This window comes from Mustela putorius, unplaced genomic scaffold (genome assembly GCF_011764305.1).
Source record: "Mustela putorius furo isolate JIRA1106 unplaced genomic scaffold, ASM1176430v1.1 tig00000242_pilon_pilon_pilon, whole genome shotgun sequence".
NCBI lineage: Eukaryota > Metazoa > Chordata > Mammalia > Carnivora > Mustelidae > Mustela > Mustela putorius.
The window spans coordinates 12,564,317-12,587,840 of NW_025421325.1; the positions used below are offsets into that span (position 1 = coordinate 12,564,317).

Sequence of the window (23,524 nt, forward strand, 5' to 3'; positions counted from 1 at the left end):
GAATGCCAGATTGGGTGCCCTGATTTAAAGGGGGAAATTGATAAACTGCTCACCAGAAGGGAGGCAACTAGAAGCGAGGAGGCTCCTGAAATCATCGTCAGAGGAATTAATGATTGCGACAATTGGGAGTTCTGAGTTTGAAGCTAAAAGTGAAGAGAGAGAACAGTCATGCCTGGTGACTACATTCAAATATATGAAGTTCTGTCAAGTGATAAAGGGAGTAAACTTACTCTGAATTGTCATTTCTCCTAAATTTGCAGCTTGTGTCTGATAACTCATGATTGATTCATTCATTCATTCAGTAGTAACTGAGGGTTACTCTACCAGGGACTAGGGATCAGTGGAGTTGAATAGAGCATGGTCCGTACTTGCGAGGGGCTCGAGCCAAGGAGGCAGAGAAAGAGATGGAAACAAATAATTAAAATTTGGCTTTAAAGTTATTTTCATAGATTTCTGAAATGCTGAGCAGAAAACAGGGTCTAGGAACAAGAGGGTAGAAGTTACAGGGAAGATAACTGATTTTTTTTTTTAAAAGATAAGGAACTATTGAATAAATACAACTGTGGAAAAACTGAAACAGACGTTCTTGTGTTTAAAAAGAAGCTGGTTCTGCCACCTGGCAGAGTGATTTCTAAGGACTTCAGGTAAAGAGGGTTGGTATGGGAGGAGACACGTTGAACTCTGAAATCATTTACCATTGTGAAAAATAATTCTATAAAGCAGATGCTGCTTTGCTTGGTTTCTGTCACAGAGTCGATATCTGTTCCTCCAACAGAGGGAAACATCTCTGGGTATAGCGAACCAAAAGCCTTTTCACAGAATAAGAGTATATATATGTCAACATGCGCAGTGTCGTACTAGCCCAGCGAGGACATGATCTGCTGACAGTTGTGGTCCCTACTGGGTGCTCCTTCGTTAAGAAAAAGTTTTGAGCATTTACCTGCCTGGTAGAAATTGTAGAGAAGGCAGTCTCTGCTGACAGTTCTTTCAAATGTTGACAGAAAACAATCAGAGGATAAGCACAAATCAATATGCTAAGAAGTGCACGACGATATAATATGAATTAGATGTGTAAATGTTCGAGGAAACTGGGAGTGAGAGTGATGGGGAAAACATTCCTGGAGAGAAGCGGTACTTCAAACGTCCTCGAGGAAGGGATGCATTTAGATCTTGAGAAGAGAGAACATTCCAAGCAGAAGAAATGGCATTAGCCAAAAGAGGTTGAAATAAGCCAAAAGTATGTGGGAGACACTAAGAGAAGAAACTTAGCTGAATCAGAAGGATTATATTGGTGGTGGAAGGATAGGAGGTAGGAAAAATGTAGTAGGAGCTGGTCCAGATGATAAGGGATTACGATTACTAAATTTTGTAGTTTGGATACAATACAAAATCAACTGTGAAATGTTGTAGTTTCTTTTTGTGGTCATAAAGGAGACAGAGAGTGATGGCCTAAAGGGTGGAGGGGGGAGGGAGTCTTTTTAAGTAGGAAGGGCTGTTGAAAAACCAAAATAGATGAATGACCCAGATGCCACCTTGAAGATATCTCTGGAGGAGACCTGCCAGAGATGGGCTTCTGGGGCCAGTGCTCAGGGGTGCAGGAGCAAGGTGCCTCTTGCTCCTTCCTCACCTCTTTGGTTTTTCCTGGCAAGCAGAGCTCTAATGCGTGCCTCCCTTTGAAGGTCATAAACTAGGTGCTATTTCCAAAAAATAACACAGCTAACATTTATACACAGGTAATGAAGCATAATGGTAAAAGGGACATCTGTAAACCGACTGCCCAATCTAACACATTTCAACACTATCAAACTTCTAAGGTACTCTTCTCCTGCTGCCTGTTCCCATTACCCTAAATCTTCTGTTTATCATTCCCCTCGCTTTACCCTATTTGGGTTAGCTTGTCTTTGGGATTTGTAAAAATGGTAGCACATGGCATGCATTCTGCACCTTGGTTTTTCACTCAACAGTTATCTTGGTGAGTTTTAGCCACACTGATGCTCATAGTTGGTGTCCCTGTCCCTGCTCTCGATAAGACACTGATGAAACACACCACAATGGACGTATGGTTCGTGTCTCCTTCTTGCTGTGAGGAACAGTGCTGCTGTGCCCATGCCCAGCAAATCACTTTGTCTGGAGGGACTGTCAAGTTCAAGGTGTAGGATATGGGTCTTCCAAAATTCTAATCCATGCTTGCAAGCTTGAATTTTATCAGTGGCTACCAATACTGTCCATCTTTTCTTAAAGCGTCAGCCTTACTTCGTTTGTTTCCAAACGAGAGTGTGCCACATTTCCAAGAGAGAGATACCCAAATTTGAGTGACCCTAGTTGAGCCGTTGTTCTTTCATTAGAAGTGATGTTCCCTGAAGAGTGGCTGGTTCAGCTCCCGACTGAAGCCTGGGTTTACTTTTCCTTGCGATAGCCATCACACTTCAGTAATGGTAGAAGTGCTTCATGGACACTTTTCATTATATCATATGAAAAAGATGTTTACTCAGGGTCAGCCTTTATTTATTTATTTTTAAGCACAATTTTTAAAAAGATTTTATTTACTTGACAGAAACAGAGAGGGCACAATTAGGCGGAGCAGCAGGCAGAGGTCAAGGGAGAAGGAGGCTCCCTGCTGTGCAGAGAGCCTGATGAGGGTCCTGGGACGACGCTTAACCAACTGAGCCACGCAGGTACCCTGGGGGTCAGTCTTTAATAAAATTAATAGTTTTTAATCGCTGCCTCATCAAACAGACAGGTTTGCTTACTTTGAGGAGGTGGTGTGCATGTGTTTTACTGAGTTTGTGGCAGTGAGGAGCACAGTGATGCTAGGATGTTTTGGTACCACTGCCTTGATTCAAGCTAAGGTGCCAGCATTTTACCCGTCGTTGCTTTTGTATCATCATTACAAATGTCGATAGAGTGAAGACGGCAAATTTTCATGAATTATTATGAAAACAGTTCTGGTCTTGAGGATACTTCAAAGGGCCTCAGAGACCAGTAGGGATTTGCAGACCACACTTCCAGAACCAGTATCTAAGCTGTCTCCACAGGAATGGAAATGCAAGTCTTGGTGTTTGTCTTTCTTCAGCTTTAGTTGGTAATGTTCTAATGCAGAACCCAGAAGACAGAGAGCCCGGAAGACAGGGAACTCTTTGCTCACGCGTCTTCTCAGCGTCTATGGGATTTCAGACTATTGTTCTGTCTGCAAATGGGAATGCAAATATGTATTTTGCTGTAGTATAGATCTATTTGTTCTGAAATAAAAGTAATGTTTTAAATAAACTTAGCTGTTAGTATTTTTCTTCCTCACACAGGCATATATCTAACATCACAGATCTGTGAAGACGCTTGATGCTTACCCTGTGACTTCCTGGTGTCCCTGTTAGGGAAGGAGAGCACTCCACTGGGTGCCTGGGGTTAGGGAGTCTTACTGTGGAGAGGGCGTGGCTGCCTCCGGCAGATGGCCACAGGTTTGGGGCCTGGGCAACTGGGAGTATTTCTGGGCTTCTAGTGTTCTCTTTCTCTGGGCTGCTGCCCTCACCAACCGTTAACCTCCTCACCCAAGACAGAGAGAGCTGAGTGGGATCCTTGGTGCCGTGCTCTGCCTTTCCTCCTGCATCAAGCCCATCACCCAGACTGTTGACTCTCCTGTTGGTGTATTTCTGGAATTCTTCATGCCTGCTCCATGCCACTGCTGTAGTTTACACTCCTATTTTCTCCTGTAAGGATTCATATTCTTTTGTTGTTATTGTTGTTCATATTCTTTTTTAAAAATTTTTTTTAATTTTAATTAAAAAAAAATTTTTTTTTAAGGATTCTTATTTTTTTTTATCTTCTTTTTGCCTCAGTGTCCTGTCCCCTTCCCTGTCCCCTGGCCTCTATGTAGCCCTGTGTTCACACTGCTACCACAGTGGGCTTTCCAAAACACTCATGCATGTATTGAGGATCTTTTAGACATCGCCTCAAAGGGTCAAGCTTGCTCTTCTTAGCAGAGTATAGAAAGTGCTTCATCATCTGAGCCTCCTTTTTTTTTTTTTTTTTTTTGGCCCTGCCATATACCCTTTGTTTCTTTCGTACCGAATTCTCTAGTTTACAGAACTCCGTGTTTATATTTCATTATTTTGGAATTCTTTTTCTCTGTTTCGGGGATGTCTTCAACCCATCAGATTTGCACGATTACCATCTGCTTATCCATTACCATTCAGTTTAAAGGGAAGCCTTCCCTGCTTCCCTCGTCCCCGACTGTCGTCCCATCCACCAGGCAGAATGAGGCAACCCCTCCACTGGCTCCCAGCGGTCCCTCATAAGACCTCCCATGCCACACTGTAGCTCCTTCTTCCTCTGTGTCCTGACTGTCCGGGACCTTTCTAAGGGCATGGACTCTTCCTTATTCATTTTTGTACATTCTTGCCTGTAACAGTACCCGAGATATAGTAAGTGGTCAAATATTGTTGAATCAATGAATGAAGGAAGGACAGGAAGAATGGGTCACAGGATCAAAGAAATAGGCCGAGTCCCATAAACATTGTTGAACGAATTGAATGAGTTGAACAAATGAAGTTCAGAGTGGGTCCCAGAGTCAAAGGGTACATTTTAGGGGTAGAAGGCACTTTGGAGAACTTCTCCTGTTGTCATTGTCTCTCAGAAATGAGAGCATGATTTGCCTAAACTGTCGAGCTGGGCCGGGTTGGAGGTGATGAGCAGTGCCACAGACATTCACATGGATGTGGCCTAGAGATGCCTCGGGAAAGTCATGTGCTTCCGGAGGAGACTTGCCGAGGAGAGCAGAGGCCATGGCCTGCACCACAGGGGGATACCACAGTCGAAGTGCAGAGAGAACTTTGTGGTTGGAAGTCTGTGGCACATTCCAGACTGTAGAGTCTCCCCTCAGCTATTGGCTGGTGCTCGCTCTCTGTCCTCAAACTGTGCCAAGACTGTAAGATTTTCCTGATGACTGGGCATATTCTACATCTGGATTCCATGGTCAGAACAACCAGAAGTTTCCTGCCCTCTTTGGTTGAGGTGATTATGATATAGAGCTGGGGAGCAGTATCAACAATTTTGAGGTAAGCCCTACCATTTAAAATCGAATGTTCTCTCATCTGAAATTTCTAGGAGGTTGGGAGGGAGGGTAAGGGGACAGACACTATTATTCACCTAGTGCCAACTCTGTCCCAGGTGCTTTACTTACCTAATTCTGATTTACTTTCACAATAAGCCTGTGAAATAATAGATATTAGTATCCTATTCTATAAAGGAGAGAATAGGCCCGTGGATGGATGTCAGGTGGGTTTGTTAGGAAGCAGAGTGGGAATGTCTGGTGTCTAAGCTTGTGCCTTTTCTGTCTTGTCACGTTGCTTCAGCTTCTAGAAATTAAAAAAAATATTTTCTTTATTTATTTGACACAGAGGGAGAGATCACAAGTAGGCAGAGAGGCAGGCAGAGAGAGGGGGAAGCAGGCTCCCTGCTGAGCAGAGAGCCTGATGCGGGGCTTGATCCCAGGACCTTGAAATCATGACCTGAGCCGAAGGCAGAGGCTTAACCCACTGAGCCACCCAGGTGCCCCTAGAAATGTTTTGCTCTGCAGAACCTATTGTGGTCTTATTTTATTCATTTGATGAATTCTTGAAGTTGGCATTTATTTTATGTACTTAAAAGGCAGAGAGTCTCTAGTTTGCTAGTTTAATGTTGTCTCTGCTTTGCAGTTTACAAATGCTTTGCCATCTGCAGGACCACGAGGTACAGGAGAAGCAGTAGGTGTTATAACCCCGCTTTACAGATGAGGGATGCAGTGATGGAAGGCAGAACGTTCTGCATCTATCTGGTTCATCGCCATATTCCTAACACCTGCTCTGCGGGTTAGTGTTTAGTGAGCTCTTTGGTTTTTGTTTATTAAACATGAGGAGTTATATAGCTGGCAAGTTCCAAATTCAGACGGGAATCCGGGTCCCAAGTCTGAAGTCCCAGCTCTTTCTGCTGCTAAACCATTCTGCTTTTCCTGGAGCCCTCATCTGCAGGACTTGGGAACCCTCTAGTAGGGCTGTCTGGTGGATTCCCACCAATCTAAATGAATACAGGTGGCCTCTTAGAAGAAGCTCTCTTGTTCTTATTTCTCTTCCTTTAAATACCTCAACATAGGACTTTAAGTAATTTCTTGTCCACCTGCCACTTCCCCGTACAATGACTTGAAAAGGACTGATTATCCAATAATAGACTCATAGATGGTTCACAGCAGGAGGATTCCTGAGATCATTTAATATGGTATTTTTCAAAACTTAAAAAAAATAGTGGAACCCTTGTCTTTAAGGGGAGCTCCAGTCTAGAGACAAGAGCAAAGCCAGGTTGTGCTGCTTAGATGTGTGCTAAGGTGGGAGATGAGGTGGGTCCGTGGTCCTGTGTCCTTCCCTAGAGTTCTCGCCTTCCTTGACGGTATGGTTTAGACATCACTGATCTATTCTTACCCCTTGTTGTAATCTGAAGAAACTGAGGCACAGAGGTGCTTCGTGATTCACGGAGGTGGTTGGATTAAGATGATGATGATGAAGCTTGTCGCCATGTATCTGAAGGTCCAATATTGTTTTCAACACTGTTCTGCTTTTATTATAAAGAAAAAGCAACGTACCTCTTCTTTCGAGTTGTGGGGTCAGCAGACTCTGACCTGTTTTTGTGTGGCCCTCTGAGCTAAGAAAATGGTTCTTACATTTTTTAAACAATCGTTAAGACAAAAAAGCAACGGCAACAACGAGAAACAAAGACTATGGGACAGAGAACGTATCCGTCCTTTTATAAAGCCTAAAATATTTGCGGTCTGTCCGTTCACAGAAGAAGATTGCCGACCCTGCTTTATTGGATTCACTGCTGCTGACATTAATGTGGAAATACCAAAAGAATTTGGCTTTCTCTAAGTAACGTCAAAACATGTAAATTTAAAAACAAAGCCTGATTAATTGCGCATATTTATATCAAAACGCTTTTCAAACTTGTATTCCTCAAATAGACTTCTTTAAATTGTCCAACACATTTTCATCCTTCTTTTCAAATACCGGGTTTTGATGGAGGAGAGACTAGTAACTGAGTTCAAGTACACAGGAAATACGGCAGCCTGAGGGCTGCCTATAGTTGAAAGTTCTAGAAAATGAGAAGAAAGTGATGTGCACATTTAAATACAAAATTAAGGCATTTTATAGGACACCCCCCCACCAAAAAGGTTCAGAAGAAGAGGAACAGGAGTATGAGTGATACGAACCCCTCCTGGTCACTTTGGGGCCATACCTATGCCTGTCAGAGGGATTTTTATAGTCTTGAACCTCTACCTTGGAGTTGAGCCCCTGTTTGTTTGTTTCTTAATTTTTTGTTATTTTTAAATTTTTTTATTTTTTTAATTTAAATTCAGTGAGCCAACATTCAATACATCATTACTTTTTGATGTAATGTTCCTTTTGAAGCAGGGATCTGTAGAGCACATTTCCCAACCTCATCTTTATCACTTGATGCATTTCCCGGAAGCATCTGAGCTTTGTTGGAAAGTGGAATGGATGTTTTCTCTTGTGGAACATCACTCATGGGGATAGATGGCTAGAAAGCCGTTGAAAATGAAAGCCAGGTCTTTCGAGTAAAAGATCTAGGGAAGATTTCTTGGTGAAACCCCAAGTGGACATGCCTGTGGAAAGCTCTCACCCCTGGGAGTCTTCAAAGAGAATTAAGTAGGTAAAGCCATAGGACCCCCAGTTGTTGAGGTGAGGGTCATCTAGCAGCAGGGGACCCTTGGAATTGCCCTAGTTTGTTGGTTGTTTGCGATATTTGTTGTTTTTATTGTCTTTGACCCTCCATCGTTCACTTCTTGTGCTTGTGTGCCAGAAGGTGGGCAGGGGGAGTAACAGGAGACAACAGTTAAGAATACATTTGACCACTTGACAGCCACCATGGCACGAAGCCTGGTCAGAGTAAAGGTTAAAATTGTTGGCCTAAGTCAGTGTTTAGAGTTAACTTTGAGTTAGGGTTGTCCTTGTAATCAATGTCATGGATTCTCGTGGTTAATTAAAAAGAAAGAAAGAAAGGAAGGAAGATCTCTCCCAATTCATTTTACCAATATCCTTTTGTGAATATAGGGGTGGGGGAGGGCTTGGGAGCTGCTTTCTCTGCAGTTTTTGTTTTGTATGTATTTAAAGACTAAATAAAAAGCAATTCCATCTCCTCTCCTTTGGTAAATCTCTCTTCCCCAAAGGCCCATTTTCTCCCAGTGTAGACATACATTTTTAGTAAATAAAGGACTTACTGTGTGAACTTTTCCTTTGGCAGGCAGAATGATTATGAGCATAATCTGTTTCATTACAAGGTACGTGATGTCAAAGCTTGGCAAATGTGCCCTCGAAGAAATGTATCATTTTATGTATAAGCTGAGATTTCAATAAATAGCCATTTATCTCTCTATAGAGTGCTGTTCAGAGACGACAGAGCGCATTATTATGTTATTAGGGCTTTTTTTGTAGTAATGTTCTTTTTTGATCTATTAAGAATTTCCTGGTGATTTCAGTAGTTTGGTAATATATTGTTCATCTTATAACAGGTATTGGTAATGTTGGGATGAAAACATTTATACAAGAGGATATAAAAGTCAAGGAAGCAGATAATCGACCGATTTATCAGCCCTTAACAGACAATTTTTCTGATAAGGCCATGGTAGCCATAGTAAATTTACTTCTGATGGCTTGAGGGGACAGATTCTGGATGTTTTTTGTAACACAGAGGCGCGTGGAAGGGTGAAGGAGCAACAGAATCAGCCCGTGGGCTGACCAGTAGTGTTTTGGTCTCTGCGTTGACCTTTCGGCAATGGATTCGTGCCATATTTTGAACTGTCCCTTCCTAATTTGCCACAACATACATGGTGATGAGTATATTTCTTAGTCTGGAGATTTTGAAGTTGCTCTAGTAATAGACGCCTTCTCTTACCTAATGTCGTTCATTCTCAAAATCTTTCATTTGTACAAAATTTGGTTAAAATCTGGAGGTAGGTAAAAATAACCCAACTGTCTGCTCACGGTCCCTGCAACCTCAGAGGACTTCACACCGAGCAGCAGGGTGGTCCGTTTTGTGCAGTAATAGCCAGCTTGGACAAAAGCTACAGCACTAACCAAGGCCATAGTTTAAAATCCGGAGGTGAGCAAATCCAGAAAAAAAAAAGTCTCAGGCCTACGTGTATGTTAGTTTCCGCGGCTGCCGTAATGAGGTATCATGAACTGGGTGGCTACGGAAATTTATTGTCTCATGGTGCTAGAGGCTAGAAGTCCGAGGTCAAGGTGATGACAGAGACACAGGGAGGACACAGGAAGGATCTGTTCCAGGCCTCTCTCTTCCTTGGCGGTGACAATGTCCCTCCAGTCTTCACTGAGCGCATGTCTGTCTCTGAGTCCATGTTTCCCCTTTTTGTAAGGACACCAGTCGTAGGAGATTAGCCTACTCTAATGACCTCATCTTAACTTGATCATCGGCAAAGGCCATCCTCCCAAAGAAGGTCACAGTCCCAGGTCCTGGCAGTTGGACTTCACCGGCTTTTCGCAGGGCCACAATTCAAGGCTTGACACGAGGTTTCATCCGTAGTTTGCACACAGTGTTAGTAAGCCAGGTGGTTGTTACCACAACGATGCCAGACAGTCACGTTTAGAAGGAAGGGACTCATCTCTGAGGGCGTATGTGTTTTGAAATCCCAGCAAAATAAAATTTAAAATGTTGATTACTTGAAGTTCCTGGGGTACTTTTTGGTTACCTGGATAATTACTTTTTTGTCAAGCTACTCGTTCTCTTAGATTTCCTGAAGATTTGGGTTTGAACCTCGCTTTGTCACTCATTAGGTGTGTATGTTAGGTAAGCCATTAACCTGTGGAATCTTGGTTTCCTGGTCTGTAGAATGAAGAGACTGTGGTCTACCGCATAAAATCACGTAAGGCTCACATTTGCTGACAAATAATCAGGCATCTGCTAAAGCACCCTGTATATTTGTAGTGTTTGATGCATGGTGGTTCATTCATTCAACAAATGTTTGTTGGGAGGCTTCTGTGTTCCAAGGCTGGTTCTAGAATTCTAATGTTCCCTTCATGACGACTGCACCATGATTTAGTAGTAGAAGTACTGGCCTTTGGAGTGAGACATCTGAGCTCAAGTCCTGTCTGTGTTGGTAAATCAGCCGTAGGGGACCATGGGCTAATCACTGGCCCTTCTAGACCTCTGCCTAGAGACTAGCCATATGGACTAAATCTCCAAGGCTTTTCCATCTCTAATTCAGACAGACACAAAATCCAAATTTATCAGATGGAGTTCTTAGTCTCTTACAGGTCCATGGTGCAGTCTGGGGAAGTTACCCTCTGTGATTTAGCTTTTCTTTCTGACGTAGGGGCAAGAGGACTAGTACTCTCTGTTTTCTGATAGTGATGATAGTAACAAGGGTAGCCACCCTTTACTGAGCTCTTGACACTGGGCTAGGTACTTCTCATAGATCCTTGCTTCCCCACATAGGCTGCGTGTTTCTCCAGAGTGGGTGGGAATCCAGAGAGACGTGGTGCATCCCTTCAGAGAAGAAATTTTCCTTGGAGGCTTGTGAGCTACACCGCTGTAGTATTTAGTAAGAACAAGCACAGCCACAGTATAGAGCAGAATACGGGATTCACTTGAAATGCTGAGCCAAGAGTCGAAAGAAATTTGGGGTCTCCTGGAGGGGACTTCAGCTTCATCATTTCCCTGGGCGGTTGTTCTGTGTTCTTGGCCGCTAGGGAGATTGGTGCAAAAGTTTGCAAAACACACTCTTTTTTCCCTATTTCATGTTTGACTCACATGAGAAAAATAGGATTATCACTTGTAATTTTGAAAACCGTTCTCATTTTCAGTACTGACAAGTGCTGCCTTTCTGACTGTTAAGCACATTCTTTCTCCTCATTCATACGTTTGACAAAGAGTTAACTGAGCACCTACTCCGTGCTCCGTACCATTCTAAGTGATGAGCACACGGCAGCGAACAGAATGAAGCCTGCTGTCTCGTGGAGCTTTTATTCTAATAAACAGTGATGTTGGACGGGAGACCCGAGGAACGAAAGGAGTCAGCCCTGTGGCTAATTGGGGGAAATTTGCTATTTATTTATTATTTATTAGCAAGGCAGAGCAGTAGGAGATGAGGTGTGATATAGATTTCTAAAAGCTTACTGCGGCTGCTGGCTGAGCAGAGGGGGCAAGAACCGGAAGTAAGGAGGCCCAGTGGAAGGATACTGCCGTAGTCCCGGTGAGGGATGGCAGTGCTGTACGGTGAGGGATGGCAGTGCTGTACGGTGAGGGATGGCAGTGCTGTACGTCAGGGTGGGAACCGTAGACATGCTGAGAAGTGGCAAGATTGGGGATGTATATGGAAAGTAGAACCGACAGAATCTGCAAATGAATTTGATGACGGGTGTAAGAGAAAGGGAAGAGTCAAGGCAGGCTGCGGGGTTTTTGTTCAAAGCAATCATGGGGATAGAGGAGTTGCCGTTTGTGTTGAGATGGGCAGGGTTTTTTTTTTTTCTTTGTTTTTTAAAGATTTTATGTATTTATTTGCCAGAGAGAGAGAGAGAGAGAGAGAACATAAGCAGGGGGAGGCAGAGGGAGGAGGAGGCTCCCCACTGAGCAGAGAGCCTGATGCTGGACTTGATCCCAGGACGCTGGGATCATGACCTGAGCCAAAGGCAGATGCTTAACCTACTGAGCCACCCGGGTGTCCCCAGAGATGGGCAGTTTGATGGAGGAGGTTGGGTAGCTCCTGGGTCACTGGAAGATCTGGCAACTTTATATAAGGATACTGAAACCCACTCAGATACTGTTGGCACCTCCCTTTGAAGATAAGGAGTGATGTGTTCATTTGTGTTACCTTTGTTTCACTCGTGGACATTTACAACAATACTTAGAAAATACTGCTGTGTGCAAGATGTGCGGCTTGACCCAGGGGGCCTCTTGGTGCTCTCTCAGTCTATGGGCTCTTACCCTCTCCAGACTTCCTCCCATTTTCCTTGTGCCCTCATGGCACCTTTTCCCCGGCTGCACTGGTGACAGGAGTCTGGTTGTCTTCTCTACCCTGGCAGTTTTAAATAACTACCTGTTCTTAACTTTTCCTCTTGGCATTGCTGGCAGCAGTTGGGTACCCTGGGCATTGCATTATTTTGCTAACTGTGATCCCTGAGGTTCTGGCCCAAGGGCCAGTTGCCCACCCATGTGTTTTACTCATACCATGATCTTGGACCCCCGAACCTTTGAGAGGTCTCTTAGTGTGGGGGACGTGCTGAAACTCTCAGGCTTCAAAGGGACAGTGTAAAAATTGGCAGGTTAGGACCGGCCTAAATGAGGGTATGTTTTCTGCTTCAGATCATCAGATTGGTTCAGAATAGCCTGATGTGCAGCGTGCCAGACCTTTATTAAACATTACAGAGGTCACCATTCTTGTCTTCCTAGTGCCTCTTCCCTTTTTTTCTTCTGTCACTCACGTTAAGCCAATTGTAGAAGCTTCCTTCTGGCTTCCATGTTAAGTCCAGAGAGCGGAACCTGACATCCAGCGGGCTCATCCGAGGGGAAGGACCTTTCTCTAGGTGGTAGGTGATTAAAAGTGAAAACCCAGAACCTGTGCAGCAGGTTTTCAGCCTCCAGGGGAAGGTGGCCTCAGAGGAGGAGACTAACCTCTGAGAAAGAGACGAGAAGCAATGAGAGAGAGAGCGCGTGCGCGTGCGCGTGAGCTCTGATGTTGACATTCTCCCAGATGCTAGCTCCATTGGGTCCCTCTCTGGGTTTGGTACAGGGGCTGAGAGTCTCACCTGTCACTTCATGCAGTGCTAGTGGTCACTACAACCACAACGGCCCTGATCCTCTGGGCAGAGCATCAAGCAGGAATACAAAAATGACCCAACTCGTGGTCCCACCTCAGGCATTCATAATCTAAAATGGTCTGATTTCAAAAGGAGTGGGTACGATAAGAAAATTGGTAAAAATCTGCCCTTTAACAAATCAGTAGATGGTCTGTTTCTGAAATGTGAAGAATTAAGAATATAAAAACCGTTCTATGAGGTTAGTTTCGCTAACGCATGTCACCCAAATATTAGCTGAGTCCGTGACAGGGCTATTTGCTGTCTGATGGTTTCATAAGAGCAAGCCGTCCCCTATGTGAATTTCTGGTGTCATCTGCTAAAATCATCTTCATCCCTTCAAGCTCCATTTCCAAAGCACCATTGGGGTTGTTTTATGCATCCACAGCTCTTGCTCGCTTTGTGCTTTGGGTGCTTGGGCAGCCCTCGCTCCCTGATGATTACAAGCCTTTGGGCAAGAGCCTGCTATACCCTGAGGTTCCCAGTTGCAGAGAACAGCTCCTTGAACAGAGTAGATGCTCAGGAAATGTTTGTAGAATTAAGTCAGCTATTAGCTTTGGCTCTGTTCGTAGCTTCTATACAGAGCTCCTCAAACTACTTTTTTTACACACCACTTTTGTATAAAATTGCATGGGAAAGTTGGTTGTATGATTTGAGGTTGGTATTACAGGTCCAAGTGATTAACAGCACTAGGGATACGTGACCTTAAAATTAAATATAGATATTTAGCTATCGATGTGTGCTGGCTGGAAAGGAAGGGCCCTTGGAAGATTCTTAGATGAAAATGAGCCAGACGGTTAGTTGGTAGGTACCAGTGAACACACCTGTTACCACAAGAAGGTGTTGACTGCCAGAGGACTGACTCTGAGTCAACGCCATCCCAGGCGAATTCTGAGAATTTAAACCTTGTACTCTTCAAACGCTGCTGGTTAGATTCGCAATGGACCAACTGGTGGGATGGGTTCAGGGTAGATTTAGAAACGGGGCTTTTAGATTTCCATCTCCACTTACTTTAACCTCAGCCAAAAGGCATGAAAATTAATAGGTGCCTCTTTTTTGCATTTTCCCCCCTCTTTTCGTCCCCTTCTTTCTGGTCGAGGATTGATTTGAGTATTTGTCCATCTGATTAAAAACTGTCAAACTGAAAAGGAAGTGAGCTGAAAAAAAAATGCAGCAGGAGTTGTGAATATCGAGTTACCGATTTTCTGCTTGAGAACTGAATTATAAATAAATGTGTTAGGTAGTGGAATTTTGTTTTGTTTTCCCCAAAGGAGAAATATTCACCACATGGAAACAAAATTTATTCAGCATATTTTCGTTCCGTAATTGTACCATTTCTATTCTTAATTCTTTGAGTTTATGATTTAAAGTGAAAAACACCCAAACAGACTGTTGTGTAAAATTGACAGGAATGAGTGTGAACCTGGCTGTCAGAGACATAGGTTGTTGTAAAATTAGCAATGGAAATAGCTTCCTATTCTGGAGGTTAAAAATAATGTATTTAGAAGGAAGTTATTTACATTGGCCGTTTGGAGGCTTCCCCCGGAGCCTTAGTAGGGAAAGCTGTGAACTGCACAGTCGGTGTGCGCAGGAAGTGTTTCCGGGACCGCCGGCAGCGTGTGGGGTGCTCAGCTGTGAGGGGCCATGATGCCGAGCCCATGACAGACAGGAAAATGGAGCTGTCTCGCTGCCCAGGGGCTTTTCGAAGGGTGAAAGGAGTCAAAAGCCAAGCCCAACTTGTTTCAAAAGTGTGTGGTGTCCCACAAAGTGTAGGGATGCTTCTCCAAGTGAGACCATCTTTCCTCTAGAAGGTACTAGAAGTTCCTGCCCACCCCACCAAAGGGGAGCTCCCTGCAGCTGGACCAGTGCAGCCTTCAAGGACATCTCCTGCTGGAAATCGGATGTGAAATACAGAGCAGCCCAGCGGGGGGAAGAGAATTCGTATTTGTGGGAGAAAAGCCTCGTTGCTGCTGTTTTGTGAACTGAGAGAGTGTGTTTGAGCCTCTTAGGATGGTTTGCAACCTGTGCCCGTCTCTGCTTCTCTTGCATTCATTTCTCTGAACACCTCCCCCACTTTTTGCTTGACTTCAGGTGATGCCAAAATAATTTAAAAAATGTTTCTCTTCAGGTTTCTGGTCTAGCTCCTCCTAGGCCGTGCATTAGCATTATTTGGTCATTTATTACTTGAATAACTTCAATTTTAGTAGCAGCGTCTTCAGGAAGGCAATTAATAGAGTATTATCAGTTTTAAATGGACCGGAGTTTCCTTGCAGCCCAGAAGAGAGTGTCTCTCGGCCATGTCCACAAAGAACCGAGGATTCGATGGTTGAGAAATATCCAGGTATTTCAGAGGATGGAAACTGGTCTGTTTAAAGAAATGCTTTGTTTGCCTGTTTGGAGCTTCTGTTTTTGAAAGAATTGGGAACGTTGCCAGAAATGTAGGTATCGGCTGTTTGTTTCCTCCGAGAGGTTGGGATCTCCTTATCACTGTTTGATAGGATTAGAGCCTGAATGGCCGACTCCAGCTTTTGATGCGCTCACCACCTCAGAACGTTTGGAAGGGGAATGTTCTTGCTCACGGAGGCTGTGGCGGGGATAGGAAATTCAGCTTTGTCTTTGGGGCTTTGCCCCGTTGATGTGCTGAATCCTTGAGGCATGTGAATCAGTTTTTGACTAGGGCAACAAAGAAGCTGCAGGGAGGGAATGGAGAGATTAGAGTATGGGAATAATGGATACTTACCTCTTAATGGTGTATCTCAAGATAAGGGCTGAATACCGTCCTTATCTATGGGAATTCTCTTGGTCCCCTCTGTTTCAAGAGAGTGGAAGGATGCATGACCGGGCTGGGAGGGCCGCTGCTCCAAGTTCACCAGAAGTTGCTATTCAGGGGCATCTGGCAGATGGCTCAGTGAGGCTGTGCAGAGAAGCACTGGCCAGGTGTTGTGAGATTTGGGTTCTTGATTCTAGTATTAGCAGTAGGTAGCCATGTGTCTTTGTTCCCAGCAGGTAGCCCCTCAGAGTATTTAACAGTCTCCGTGAAATGGCAAGCCTTGGCCAAGTGGTTATGATTTTTTGTGGTTCTAAAAACCCTGGCTTTATGTACCTTGTTCTCCGGCACTTACCACATTGGTTCTAGACCAGTCTTGACTCTCTGGAGCTACTCTCGTATGACAAAACTATAACCCAGAACTATTTACTTTTGAATCATTTATTTTCCTATGTTCTTTGAGTGAGTGTCAATAAAGATCAGAGAAAGAGACTCTTGGAGGAGATAGTCACCTGTTCTTAGTGTAGTGATTTTTAAATCCTTTACTTTTCTTACTATTTACAGGACAGTTCCCATGTGATTTTTCTGAAGGATGGGATATTTAAACTGAAATCAGGAAAGGTGGTTTGCCAAAGGAACTTGAAATTAGCCCTCTTGTTGAAATTGATGTTGACTGCTTGGCGTTTGGTAAAAAGCATCTCTTCGGGAAGCCACTGGGAGACGAGTAGTTCAGGGTCCTGCCGGTTGGAGCAAAGATGAAAAATGTTGAAATCGAGTGGGAAGAAGGAAATGTGGCAAATCACAAGGAACCAGACTGTTTTTAACAGAGAAAATTCAATTTTATCTGCCTTTTTCCAGCAAATTCCATTTGATATTTTACATTTTCTTGATAATTTAATAAAGCACCTCAGGAAGGAGTTGCAGAACTTTAGCTTAGGGAAAGAGAATTTGTCATTTGTGACATTTCTTCTCTAAATAGCACGGGAAGATCAATGTATTAGCTTGTAGCTCATGCATTACTAGTTCTAGCTACTTCTGTTCAGAAAAGAAACAGCATGTTATAGAGCAAAACTTGGCACAATGCGGAGTTTGGGCTCAGTCCCTGAACGTTCATTGAACTCTCCTGGGTCCACGCATTGTGCTAGCCACAGTGAGGGATGTGCGGGTGATACAGCTCCTATCTGCCTCCGAGGAACACCACCACTTACCTTCTAGAAGATGCCCTGATAATAGGTAATTTAGAATGATACAGAATCAATAGAAACAAAACACGGGAACGTGGGCTCTGCATTCAGAAGATGCACAGAGTCTGGCTGCTTCTCACCGCTGGCAGTCCCCTTGAGCTGAACTTCACACTGTCCTCCTTCCCCTGGGTTCCAGCCTCGTAGCTGGTCTTCCCGCTTCCACCCTTGGGCCTACAGCCTCTTTTCCACACAGCAGCCAGAAGAGGCCTTTGAAAATCCAAGTCACATCCTATCAAAGCCCTCTGTGGTTCCCAGTTTCACCAGGTGCAAAAGACCTTTCAGCAGTTTACAGCGTTGCACAGGTCTGCCTGGCCTTGCTGCCCCTCCACACACTCCCACCCACCCTCACTCTCCTCCATCCCTCTTTCTTTCTCATGGTATTTCTCTGACTTCTTCTCCTCCTGCTCTGACCCTTACGTTCCACTCAGCCCACACTGGCCCCCTTACTGTGTCCCGAACACACCCGGCGTGACCCCACATCAGGGACTTTACAGAGACTCCCTGTGCCTGGAGCGTTCTCCCAGAGGTAGAACAGCTGCCCGAACAATTGCTCACTTCTTCCATCTTTGCTCGGATGTCCCTACCTCCACAAAGCCCCTGTCTGAGCATCTCATTTAAGATCAAAACTCCCCTCCTCCTCATTACCCCCAAACCTCCTTGTCCTGCTACGTATCTTTTTCCATAGCACTCATCATGCTCTGGCTTACTCTATGACTCTGTGACTCACTAGTTTTTAAGTTTTGTGTGACATCTATCTTCTTCCACTGGGATGTCAGCTTCAAGAAGGCTGGATCTTTGTTTTGTTCAATGTGGTCCAATCTAGAATGATCTAGAACAATGCCTGGCAGGCTGTAGGTACTTCACAATTATTGGTTGGATAAGTGAATGAACGAATGAGAAGGAGAGATTCATTTTGAGAGTTCATAGAGAATCACAAGGAAGAAACTTTTGAGGTGGGAAGTTGAAGGATAAATAGGCTGGTTTTCTGGGGGAAACAAGGACATGCCCGATAGGAGGACTGTCTTGAGCCAAGGCCAAGGTAGAAAAATGACAGACCTCCCGGTGCTCTTGGCGTGACAGGAAGTCCTGACTGAGCAGGGCTTGGGGGGCAGTCAGAGGGGTGGTCGTGGTGGGTAGATCGTTAAAGGGGACTCTTAGTAGAGTAAGGGAACAAATTCCTAATCATTGCCTGTGTCAGGATGGCAGGCATGCTGGTAATTGCAAGCCAGGGCTCTCAAAGAAGTGACGTGCATGACCTGGGCAACATCGTCACTTGAAGGAATCAGTAATGTGAATGGTGTTTGCTCACGGGGTCTGATTTTCATAGAGAACTTGAGCATCTGCAGATCACAGTCACGTGCTTTATGGTTTAAACTTCCTAACAACTGGGTGAAGTTGCAATATATAACAGCAGGTATTATTTACATTTTGGGGTGAACTTTTCAAAAAAAAAAAAAATTCAGTTGCGTCTTCTGTCAAACCAGCTGAGCGACTTGCCTGAGGTCATGGAATCAGAAGGCGGGGAAGCGAGCTTCCCACTGTCTTGTACCTGCCAGGTTTCCCACCCTGCCAGGCTGCCTCTCTCTAACTGTGATGGGACACTAAAGGGATCATGTTGGTGTTTTTTTTCACAAGGGAGCAAACTTCTCTCCGTTTCTCCCACCACTGAGAATAGCAGCCTCTCCATGCAGTTCCTTTTTTACCAGATGCATTTTTCTCCCCACCCTCCCTCTCCCTTTCAGCTTGTCTGCTGTAATTATAGAAAGATGAATATGTTTCGTAGGTGGGTGTGTTTTTACCTTTGCCTGTTTAGTATTTTACCTTCTTCCAGGCGAATGCCAAGACTGTCTGACTCAGCACCTGACATTCTAGTAAGGTTGTTGCTGTCTTTCTTGTGGTTCTTGCGGGGGGAGGGGAAGAGGAGGCATGTCGTCAACTCGGTCTGAATGTCTTCAGACTTACTCGGCGCTCACTCGGGAGTAAACCTGATCTTCTTAATTCCCCCAGATGTTAGTAGGCTGGAAGAGGCGGAGGGAGAGCTCAGTGAAGGAGAGCACTGGTATGGAAACTCTTCAGAGACTCCGTCAGAAGCATCCTATGGAGAAGTTCAGGAGAACTATAAGTTGTCTCTGGAGGACCGGATCCGGGAGCAGTCCACTTCCCCCGATACCTCCTTGGGCAGCGCGACCCCCAGCAGTCACACGTTGGAGCTGGTGGGACTTGACGGTGAGGTCCTGCGAGACTCACTGCAGTGTCAAGACCACCTCTCCCCTGGCATGTCGTCTTTGTGTGAAGATGACCCCCCGGGCTCCACGAAGCCCTTGAGCAGCAACCTGAGGCGGCTGCTGGAGGCCGGCTCCCTCAAACTCGATGCCACAGCCACGGCCAATGGCAGGGTGGAGTCCCCGGTAAACGTGGGCTCGAATCTCTCCTTTTCCCCACCGTCCCACCATGCCCAACAGCTCAGTGTTCTTGCCAGGAAGTTGGCTGAGAAGCAGGAACAGAATGACCAATACACTCCAAGTAACCGTTTTCTATGGAATCAAGGTAAGTGGTTGTCCAACTCAACCACCACCTGCGGCTTGTCCCCGGATTCAGCCATCCTAAAACTGAAAGCTGCAGCCAATGCCGTTCTGCAGGACAAATCTCTCACCAGGACTGAGGAGACCATGCGATTCGAGTCCTTTTCCTCCCCTTTTAGCTCCCAGTCTGCCAGTTCCACCTTGGCAGCCTTATCCAAGAAAGTCAGTGAGAGAAGCTTGACTCCTGGTCAGGAGCACCCGCCTCCCGCCAGCTCCTTCCTTTCCCTGGCTTCCATGACCTCCTCGGCCGCCCTTCTGAAAGAGGTGGCCGCAAGGGCTGCGGGGAGTCTTCTGGCTGAGAAATCGTCACTGGTGCCTGAGGACCCTCTACCGCCACCGCCTTCCGACAAGAAGCAAGAAAAAGTCACCCCGCCCCCTCCGCCACCGCCCCCACCGCCTCCGCCACCACCGCCACAGTCCTTGGAGTTATTGTTACTCCCCGTTCCTAAGGGAAGAGTTTCTAAACCCTCCAATTCAGGTATGGAATCTTTTATTTCAACCATCGTGTAAGGTTTTTTTCTTTTTCTTTTCCTTTTTTCACTGTAAATTGCCATGTCTTCTTCCCTGCTTTCTTCGGTTGGGCTTCCCGTCTGATCTGAGGCAGGAATAAAAAAGCAGGAGCACAAGAAAATACTTTAAGTAAGCAGTGTAGTGGGCTTTCATGTATGTATTATACAAAGACTTCACAAATAGCTTCATTTTTGAAAGGTAATGAATAATCTTAGAGACGTGCAGTACTCCTCCCTTTCATATAAATGATCTTTTTTTTTTCTTACCAAGTGCAGGCTAGGTCCATACGAGACATATTTAATGGGAGAAGATCAAAGCATCTTTGTCATGGAGTGCATGGCATCATTGAACATAGGGGGAGAAAAAAAACCCGCTGCTTTTGAAACAGTGGACAAGGGAGAGCCCACCCTCCTGCTGCCTCCCATCACAAATGGACTTTTGTATACAGTAACTACTCTGCCCTAATTTATCACACTATACACTTTTATGTTAGCATTTTTGTTATTTATTTGTGCAGAATTTAAGCCTTTCCCACTTATCCTGTTCTTCTGTAATTTCTTGTCATATAAGAACTGTAAAAAATATTGTCATTCAGACATAATCAAAGCATTTCCTGCAAATGCTTTTTTTTTTTTTTTTAAATTCAAATCCAATCAGATTCTGAAGGAATGTGCATGTGGAAAATTTGAATCATAAGTTTTTTTGTGTGTGTGAGGGCAGTCTTTCCAAAGGAGAAGTCGCTTGTCTTGTGGAGCCTTGACATTCACAAGTTGTTCATCTGAGGGAGGGATTTAGTCACTTGTGTTCTCACAGTGGAAGCATCACTTCTTGTACCGGTTTGTTTTTAAATTGTGTGTATGATAAATTCACGGTACTGGGATGGATGTATGGAGCTTCAGATGTCTCCCAAGGATATCCTGTCAGACTGGAACAGGAAGTAGGCTATGTGTGTCCTCGTCAGTATAAACACTGCCGTTGTGTGTGTCTAGCCAACTTTGGATTATTTGCAGCCACATTGATGAAGAGTGCTTAGAATGGCAAATAATTGAACCATCGCAGCTAGCATCAATTTGACGCACTTATGACAAATTTCCATTCAAATTGCTGAGTGGGCTATATGCGGTAATTCTAATTATTTTAAAACTTGTGTAAACAGCAGAATAGAACTAGGAAAATGGATATCTGGAACTTTTATGACTCTGAATGATCCAAACCATTCACTCCAGAGTTTCTGAAGTGTCCATAAAATCCTAAAATGTTTACCAATTCTGAGTTTCATGTCTCCTCACTTCTTACCTGCCATCTGGTGAGATAAAGAGAGGAATGGCTAAAATTAGGAAACCAGGAGAAGAGCAAAGGAAGCTGGGTAATTTTGCAATGGAATAAATCACTCCTCATTTAGAGAAATTTCATTTACGTGTAGCAGCAGAAAGAGAGGCATGGCTATATGTAACATGTAATTTTATAAATATTCTTCATACATGGTTGTTGAATTAATGTGTTTATGATGTTTACACTATAAATTCATGTGGACATAAGTTACTTGGAAAAGGTTATACAAAATTAATAATCAGTGTTAGTTGACTGAAGACTCAGAAAGAGGTAACTGATAAAACTGTGGCTCCTGATGTAAATTGTAGCAGCTCTATCACTGTGAAGTGTCTTGGGTATAATGAACAGTAGAGGTGAAGTGTAATTTTTTTTTTCTACTCAAGTGCTTAGATGCATGTAAAGTTGTAAAAGAGGTCATGAACTTCCAGTGCACAGGAGACTTTTTGCCTGTTTTATTGTAGGATATACACCCAAGGGAAAAGATCTCTTCCCTTTATGGTTTAAATGCATTTAATTCACACCAACATCTCAAAGAGCTTCTAAGCAGAATTTTACATGGACCTACCAACAATCATTTTTTTCTTTTCCTTTTGCTAAATATTTCTACTGCCAAAACCCTGACTATTTTAATTGACGAGTATTCACAAATTGAAAGATGGGGGGAAAGGAACTACTCCCTTGATTGAGTCTCTGCAACCCCCTGCGGACTGACTGGTACCCTGAGGCCCCTGTTCTCCACGTGCCCCTCGGCACCATCCGAGCGCTGCTGAAGCAGCCCCACTTGACGAGTCACTCATTGTGTAAAGCTCACACATGCGGGAATAGCGCTGTGAGGACAGACACGAGGGCTCTTGACATAGTCCCTTGAAAAATGTTCCGTGTGTCCATGGGACGCATCCTAAATTCCAGTTCTGTGTCTGACCGTGTGGGTTGGCGGTTGGGGAAGGGGAGTCTCTGTGGCAAGTCTAGGTTAAAACCTGTCGTCCCTTCGTGGCATGCTGGCTAGGTGTCGGGTTACGGAGGAGTGGATGAACTATTCCATTCTGTTATTTGTCTTCGTTTTGTGGAGAGATGGTTTGGTTGCTCTTACCAATTTTTGAATCTGAGGAGTGGAAGGGAAAGGTGGGTCTTCTCCATCTGCCCTCTGCCCCCCTGCTTCCCTTTCTATACACTGTACTGTTGGTTTTAGGGCAATCCAGGGCTAGATTCAGAGGTAATTTGAATCTAGATGTCATTCTTTACTAAGAAAGCATTCTGAGAATGTGGTGAGAGCTGTCACCCATGTTTCTGAACATTTCTCTCTCTGTTATTTTGTTTTTCTTTTTTTTTTTTTTCTTTACCTTAGAAAGAAATCTTAGTTGAATTCACAATAGATAGGTAGGCTGGCTTCTTGCAGCAGGGAAGGGTGTGTGTTGCCTATTATTCATTTAAATAAACAAATAATAGCCTGCAAAAAAAGATCCTTAAAGATAACAACACACCATCCTGGTTTCAAGCCGTGCTTATATTTAAAACTGTTTCCCAAAATGTTGCAAAAAGGGCATAGAAAGTAGATTCTGGAGTTACAAAGAGAGATGTGCTAGAAAAGTCAATCCTGTATTGAGTAATTTAGACACCAGCATTTCTTTGACCTTCTTCAGGTCAAGGGAAGTCCAAACCATGGGGGGAAAAAAAAAAGTGTCTTTTAGGTCTGACCTTATTCCTCTTTTTTGAACAGGATTCAGTTGTTGCCAGGTCATGGTGTATTTAATTCCTTTAAAGAGCCCACCACTCAGTAGCCTTTCCCCCCTGCAAGAGAGACGTGACACTTGAGGAGGAGGTTTCTTTCATGTGACCCCGCGCCCCAGCACATGCTGCACTGTTCCTCTGAAAGGGGACACGGGAGAGAGAAGATTATGTCCGTTTGCTATAAAGATAAATGTCACACATTGACTCAATTCTCTTTGAAGCTACTGTTGGTTGCCTCTCAGAATAAAATAAATGGTTTTTATTTTAAAGACAAAGTTTCTTATAAACGGCCACCAAGATTCCCAGGATGCCAGACTCCTAGTTAAAAGAAATAACAAGGAGAGTTTTGGAGAGAGGGTTTCCAAAACATCTTATTTTACTGAATAAAATTTAAATATGCTTAGAAGAAAGCTGGTGTCATACCACTGAAGGCTAAGAATAGTTCCTGGGTCAATAGAGAGAGAAACGTTCTGGGTACTGTTTTCTTTCGTATTTATGTGATGTTATTAA

General features: G+C 44.2%; 1 protein-coding gene across 8 annotated transcripts in view; it reads left to right on the top strand.

Moving 5' to 3' along the window:
• The window catches only part of ZNF827 (zinc finger protein 827), a 168,707-nt gene that overhangs the window by 11,857 nt on the left and 133,326 nt on the right, over positions 1 to 23,524 (top strand). For all 8 annotated transcript variants that reach the window (XR_006606253.1, XM_013059145.2, XM_013059144.2 and 5 more), the window contains exon 2: positions 18,870 to 19,922. Coding sequence is in view for 7 of the 8 variants with exons in the window: in XM_013059145.2 (XP_012914599.1) it covers positions 18,870 to 19,922 (1,053 nt within the window). In the remaining variant the exon portion in view is untranslated. The remainder of the gene's footprint in view (positions 1 to 18,869; positions 19,923 to 23,524) is intronic.